The sequence below is a fragment of the Rhamphochromis sp. 'chilingali' genome, assembly GCF_963969265.1.
Source record: "Rhamphochromis sp. 'chilingali' genome assembly, chromosome: 1".
In the NCBI taxonomy this organism is placed as follows: domain Eukaryota; kingdom Metazoa; phylum Chordata; class Actinopteri; order Cichliformes; family Cichlidae; genus Rhamphochromis; species Rhamphochromis sp. 'chilingali'.
Genome location: NC_137929.1, coordinates 56776422 through 56784312, shown reverse-complemented (window position 1 = coordinate 56784312; position 7891 = coordinate 56776422). Strand labels below are relative to the sequence as shown.

General features: G+C 38.8%; 1 protein-coding gene across 1 annotated transcript; it reads right to left on the bottom strand.

The window, feature by feature from the left end:
• Nucleotides 1–219: 219 nt before the first annotated feature.
• On the bottom strand, nt 220–7681 carry LOC308409164 (Fc receptor-like protein 5; the record flags this gene model as incomplete). Its single annotated transcript, XM_080901724.1, has 5 exons — nt 220–326; nt 6174–6320; nt 6407–6652; nt 6732–6995; nt 7672–7681. The coding sequence occupies 5 exons, from the start codon at nt 7679–7681 to the stop codon at nt 220–222; spliced, it is 774 nt and encodes a 257-aa protein (XP_080757850.1).
• Nucleotides 7682–7891: the final 210 nt, after the last annotated feature.

Genomic DNA, 7891 nt, shown 5'->3' with positions numbered 1-7891 from the left:
AACCACACGACAGGAATGACACATGAGCGCAAAGTTTACTGATGCTGCAGAGGAAGCAGTTCACTGCTGTATAGAAGCAACAGAGGTGCCACACTTAGAAATGAAATGTAACAAAAAGCAAACTTTATTGAGGACAATTAAAATAATTCATTACATTTATATTTTAGTTACGCTTTGTTACACTATATGCAGACAGACTTATACAACCACTGAGAGTGATTACAAGGGCTGCGTGGGCCAGTTAGAGACCAGCAGCTGGACATCAGTGGTTGGACCGGTGGACTGCTTCAGTGAAAAGTAGACGACGTTGGGCACTGGCTTAAAGTCTAAACACAAACACACACAGTTCAACATGAGAAGGATAAGCAGCTCTGAAAACTCAGTTATGTTTATGTAAAGTAAACTGACAGAATGGGGAGAGGATTTAAATTTAAATGTGTTGTTGAGTGTTCAGACAGTGACGCTGAGACATCATCTCTCTGAAACATTAAACTGTTACAGAAGAAACAAACTCCAGATAAAGCTTCATTTATGTAAGTTCAGTTTAAAGTTTAACAGATTAACAGTCCACATGGCTGTACAAAAGAATTTTAACTACAAAATACGAAATAAACTAAAATAAATTAACTGCTGAGTATGGACATATCTTCCTATTTTCACACATTTTACAGGTTGTTTACACTTCACAGATGGAGGTTGCTGCTGATGTGATTTTATCTTAATAAAAGTCATTTTTACAATTTGATCTACTGAGTCTGTCAGATCTGTCACATTCTATGGTATTGTATATAATATTGGTCTATTTATAAAAAGAGGCCAAGAAGAACAACTTAATAATTTCTGGAAGCTCACTTTCATTAAAGAAAAGAGACAAACACTGCATCACATTAAATAGATGAGGGCCTCATCTATGCAGAGGATACGTGGACCACCAATCAGAGTTGTTATGACGTCACTTCACATCAGGAGGTTAAAAAGTGTCTGTGTGGAAAAACAGCTGAGAGAAATTGTTCTGTAAAAATGAAGTTCTTCTAAAAAACTAGTAGTTACTGGATGTAACCCCAGTTCTACGAGTAGTTGTGTTGTATCCTAAAGGGTGGACAGACTCAAGACTGTGGCAGAAAATGTTCCCCTAATATTTTATCAATATCTGTCAAGGGTGAACAGTTATCAAACACTTAGGTGAAGAAATGACACTCAGACAGTTCAAAAGTTAACGTGCACGGGTGAGAGCTCGAAGCAACTCACACCCCCCGCTTGGCTCGCATCTTTATTTATTCACTCAGTATAGTGATGTCACATGGCAAAACAAAGATAAAACAGGAACTTAGCTGCACGCTCTTCACTCGTGGGGGGAGAACATGCAGTTCCTGGAACTTAATCTAACAATAACAGCTGGTGTTAACAACTTATTATGGTTAATGCTTTGTACGCTTGCAAAGATAATTATATTTGCACACATCCTCGAACAGTGGTGACCCACTGTTCATGATAGAAAGACATTTGCATTAGCATGAAATATAAACACTTATCAGCAGTGTTGGTCAAGTTACTTGAAAAAAGTAATCAGTAACTAATTACTGATTACTCCCCCCAAAAAGTAATCCCGTTACTTTACTGATTAATTTATTTTCAAAAGTAATTAATTACTTAGTTACTTAGTTACTTTTTAAAAACACGATTTACAACCTGAATAGGTGATAAAGCGATAGATCTCTCAGCCCAATTCTACTTTTTCTACATAATCCATCATACAAAATGTAATCAAATGAAAAAGTCTCTTTTTAAAACTTGTTTTATTAGTTTTAATCTTTTAACTTTATGCATCAAGCAAAAATGTAATTATATGCAACATTCATTGACTGGAAGAAATTTGTTTAATATTTAAACCTATTTTCTGCACATTCCAGCACATAAAATAAAATATTTTTTGTGTTTACACTCAGTCTTTCAAATAGATGCAAGTAAAACACAGCAGAAAATAAATAAAGTCAAAGACTCAGCGGCCCTGTTGCTCTATTATCACCTGTAAAGCAGGAGCAGGGTAGGCGGAGGTTTACCCTGGTGCAGGTGTGCCGCGGTCAGTTTAAGAATCCTCGAGTTTCTCTGTGAGTTTCACATTACGTCGTTGCGCACTCGGTGCTTGCTCGGAAGTTTAGGGGGTTTTTTTCGCTGTAAAAAGAAGTTTTCTTCCCACGCACGATGGACGCTAATGTTTTTGTCACTTTTAATGGAATCAAACTTAAAGTAAGGTCAGCACTTCCACGCTTTAAACGCTGCATGCTCATACTCTCTCCCGCACTCGATATATGATCCATTGTTGATCTGCACACAGCTGTTGTCACCAACGTCGCGCTCGCTTACGTCACTGTCATGAGACATTTTCGCAAAAAAAATCACGGTTTTAGTAACGCAGTAACGCAGCGTTCCTATGGGAAAGTAACGGTAATCTAATTACCGTTTTTGCCATAGTAATCCCTTACTTTACTCGTTACTCGAAAAAAGTAATCAGATTACAGATTGCCCATCTCTGCTTATCAGTATATCACTCAGTTACATTTCATGACAATAAAAGTTAAAAATTCCCTGACAATATCCTTCCTGAATACCAGGATCAGTAATGAAATAAAGTCAGGTAAAATCAGATAAGAGTCATAAGATCTACTTTTACTTTCATTCTTGGGACATGTTTTTCTAAATCTATTCTTGACTTATGTAACATTTTTAATTCAGATCTTACAGAGTACCAGTCAAACATTTCAAGGCATTTGAGGGAGTTGGTGTTTCTCATCATCTGAGCTCATTTCAGTAAAAAACAAATGCAAAAAATGAACATTTTTGTCCTACACAGTAAACATGACATCTGATTGCTAAATTCTTTATAACAGTAAAGCATTACAGTAGGATGTAACTGTTTAAATTCATACATAAAATCAATCATCAATAAAATCAATATGACATTTTTAAGGGATCATCTTGTTCACCTTGGATTTCTAGTTTAGTTTTTCTCTCACTCAGCTGTTGATGATTTATTCCAAAATTGTTAATTACTAGCATAGTAAGCTAGGACCTGGTTCAGTGTGGAGAAGAAAGCTTGCTGCAGGTCTCTGAAGACCCTAGACTTTAATTTGCTGAATGTGGAAAATAATAATAATGAAAAATAATTACTCTGTTTTTAGTGAATAAAGAGCAGCTGTACCAGAGTGTGTTTGTTCTTACAGTTGTTTGTCCATAACTGATGTCTTCTGTTCTCAGGGCTGAGTGGATAGGAACGGGATCACTCTCTGCACAACAAAACACACAGAGAGGAATCACTGCAAATACTAGAAGTTATAGAAGTGATGCTATTGAACAGGATGTGTGTAAAAAGATAAAACTTATTACTATTCCTATGTAGCACAATGAAAAAAATTCCTAAAAATTTGATCAGCTCTTTTTTTGGGGGAAAAACCCACTAGATATATTTGTTCGCTTATTGTTTTTAAATATGAGAAGAAAACACACATTTTATGACGTCTTCATGACATCCGTCTTGCATAAATATATCCTGATCACAGGCATAACAACTCTATGTGAGATACTGTGGCCTCTCATAAACTCAAAATCTTTTTCAGCTAGGCCAGTGGTTCTCAAACTTTTTACATCTTTTACCAAATAGCGGGAAGACATTTTTTCACGCCCCATCCAAACAAAACAATGACAGAAAAGCTGCAACTTTTTTTTAGATATTGTCAAACATTGAAAAATAAAGTTTAGTCCTAGTCTCAGTCTTAGTCCTAGCACGACAGACCCGACCACATGTTCGCACTTTGCAGTACACTTCTTCTTCATTGTGGCTGTCCCCTTACACACATGGCTGCAGTTTTTCAGCGGATGTGCATATTATTAAAGTAACTGCTGCAAATTTCTTTGTTCCATTGTAAAAGTGATTCCAATGTTAAACATTAGTTCTGCATGAATCTTCTGCCAGGTAACTTCTGCCAGCTAACTACAGAGCTAGGCTATCACAAGCATAAAACAGATTTACTCATAAATACAAATATAATGTTTGTACGTGTGGAACACAGAACCGCTCAATCAGGGGCCTCACAGACTCACTGGACCAGGATGTCATGCAAACTACAAAATAATTGCAATCATACCAGTGAAATACATGTGACATTAACAGTCCTGCAGTACAACCTGAGGAGCTGAAGTATTTTTATCTGACAGGGGAAACATGACGACCACAGAGCTGTTGTTTCTGTTAACAGACTAACCACAGGCTGAAAAACACATGCAAAGAGCAGCATTCATTAACGGTCACCTACAAACTCAGAACACCTACAGTGAGTTCAATTCTAGTCTTTAAATAAGTTCCGTAAAATGGTATCATTGAATGAAATCATCCATTTTCTGAATCACTGATCCATCTTATGGAAGCACAAAGTCTGGAGTCTATTCCAGCTGAGATACACAGCAGAAAGGTTACCGGTCCATCACAGGACTAACAAAGAGACAGACAACTAAACACTCGTTCACACCTACAGCCGGTGTTCTGACAAACCATCCTACTTAACTTAACTGAAGCTGCAAATTTGATAATTTTGTGCAAAAAGCAGATAGCGTTTTCATTCAGGAGCTGCATCCTTCGGAGGCCACATTTGAAGGCCAATTACGTCACAGCCAGACGACGAAGGCTGTCCCAATTCTAAGACTGCTCCAAACGGGGCCGACAAATGCGTCCTTCATTTCCCCTGATTTGAAAGATGGGTCCGGTGTATTCTTCGTGGCCTACCATATCTCAGAAATCATAGCGCGGTAACTGGTGAGACAACTGGTGACGCAAATCTGAAGGCTACACCGTCCCACTTCACAGCCTCGCATTTCTGGCCTTCTCGGTCTTTGGAGGACCTTGCCCACGTCGACCATGAAGGCTGGGTTCTTCGAGGAATGCGATGAATTGAGATACAGCTCGGGTACTCCGGCTTCCTCCCACAGTCCAGAGGCATGCAGTTATTAAGTTATTATTAAGGGCAATTCTAAATTGCCAAGGTGTGAATGTAACCTTGAATGGCTACCCCTATGTCACGCTGGCATCCTCTCGCCCTGTGGTAGCAGGGATAGGCTCCAGCCCTGCAATGGCCCTGACAAGAATAAGCTAAATAGAGTAATATAGACTGCAGCAGCAGTCCCCAAGCTTTTTTGCGCCACGGTTCAGTTTAATGTCAGACAATATTTTCACGGACCAGCCTAAGGTGTTGCGGATAAATACAACAAAATAAAATGACACGACGAAGACAAAAACTTTTTTATTTTGTAAATATAAAAATAAACGCTAATTCACTGTGTAACTGTTTAACTTTATTAGGAGCGTCCAGCTGGTGAAAAGTAAAAACTAAAACAAATAACTGACGTCACTTTAAAATGAAGACGAAGAAATCAAAGATGTACAAATATAAAAAAAACTTCACAGTGGAAAGAATAAAAAATAAACCAGTGTAGGCAACAGGAAATAAGATCTTCTGTGTGTGTGTGCAATTTTATAATAACACGTTGATAAAATTGCAAGTTGTTACTTGTTGTTTATTTTTCTCACTGGCTCTATAAATTTGATTCATTTACATGTAGAATTAGATTTTTGGAGAGTCATAGTAGTAATGAGTTTAATTTGTTTAAATGAAAAGTCTTATAAAAAGTATATTTTTGGGCTGAAGCAGCTCAAAGAGTTATTCCTCCATTAACATTAACGTTATTCCAATCATTAACAAGCGTGAATGTGGACATAAACATATTATGCACGGAATATGTAAGGACTTTTTATTGTGTTTAACACATTAGTTTAGGCTCAGTGAGTTCACAATGAGTTCATGTAACCTTTTCTTTCAATATCAACATGAACGCTAGACACAGCATATTAAACACTACCTCTGCTTCCTCTGATTGGCTGTTGCCGATGATTTGAGATTTTCTCTCTCTGTATGTGATGTCATTATCTCCAACTTCTGCCCCATCAGCTGAAATCAGTCAGAATGAACAGCAAAATAATTTACTCTTTCATACTCTGAGAAAAATATTAGTGAACATCACATCAAAATAATTTACCATGAAATAGAAAGTCTGAGTCTCACCATCAAGTTTCCTGTGAACACACGGTCTCCCTAACAGAACCAGTAACACCAGTAAGAACCCACAGATTGATTTAAGAAATGACAACACAGAGAGAGCAGTGGAGGACAGTGATGGAGGAGGTGTGGATGTAGGTGGAGGTGTGGATGTAGGTGGAGGTGTGGATGTAGGTGGAGGTGTGGATGTAGGTGGAGGTGTGGTGGTGTGTTCCCCTAAAATAAAGGAAACACAGTCATTAAGTTGTCGTCACATTGTGAATGTTGAAAGCTGCAGAAACACAGACAGGTGAGTGTGTCACCTGTGACAGTGATCCAGCTGGATGGAGACTCTCCATGACCGCTGATGTCACACTTGTAGAGGCCTTCATCAGACCTGGAAACATGCTGGATGGTCATGTGACCTGTAGGCTGCTTCCTGATGAGGGAGCCATCTTTATAGAAAGCAGCTGGGAGGTTGGAGGGAGTGGTCTTTGTTTTACAGAGCAGAGTGACGTCATCTCCCTCCATCACAGGGAGGACAGGACTCTGCAGGATCACTGATCCACCTCAACACAGAGACAAACTACAGCATTTCATCCATTTACACACAGCTTCATCAACACTAACTCCACACACTCAGCTTACCAGTGACTGTCAGGTTAACCATGTTACTGATGGGACCCTCTCTGGACTCACACCAGTAAACTCCACTTTCCAGTGTGTCAATATAACTGATGTTACAGGAAGAACCAGCTGGTTTTCCAAACCCAGCTCCACACTTTGCTCTGGTTTCTAAGCTTGTGTTTCTCCTCAGAGTCCATCCAGCAGAGCTGTCGTCCTCCTCACAGCTCAGAGACACAAAGTCATCCTTAAACAACTGAGAGCTGCTGGGACTCACAGTCAGACGAGCTGTGAGGGTTACAATGAAAAACTGATGATCTTTTTACTTTACACTCTGAAACATGAACTCAATCAGGTCATATCAGTGAGCATTTATTAGGTTTAAACTGTGACAGAAGAAGGTTACTGACCTTGGTTTGTTGTGCAGCTCGGCAATGAGATCAGAACTAAAGAGAAAAGGTTGGTTTGAGCTTTCACAAACAAATCAATTCTTCATCAATCAGTTAAACAATCAAGTGATAAGTCATATTTTATTCAGTACTGCTGTGTCCGATAAAGAGAAGAGATTCTGTGGTGTTAGTGTTGAGTAAAATGTTCCCCTAAAGTCTGATTTATGCTTCATGTCAAAATGTGAAACTTGTGATTTGTCAAATGTAATGACTGCAGTCAGATATGAATCACATCCGCAAACCTAAACACAGAACAGTGACAGAAATAAACTACATAAAACTCCGAAAGTTGATTCTGTTGATCTGGACGAAGCGTTTTCAGTAAGAGAAATGTTTCGTCACTCATCCAAGTGACTTCTTCAGTCTCAGCTGACTGCAGGTTTCCCCAACCTTATAAACAGCCTACATTTGCATAATGACTGAAACCAGCCCACCGAAGGAACAATGGGCTGGGAGGTCAGTTCCTTCATCAAAATTATGCAAATTCTCATGACCATTGATCAACAACCACTGACCAATGGCCATGAGTACCATTCATAGAGAGTAGGGGAATGGCTGCAATCACAATATTGTAAGATGGCGAAAGATGAATTTTGCTCTCATGCCGAGACAAATCCCACTAGTGGAATTAATGAATGTCGTTTATGTTGTATGTAGACATTTTAATGTGTCTTGTTCTGAGCTGAGTCGTGCAGTCCTGAATTGAAACACTGTTATCTTAATCTGGGGAGGGAG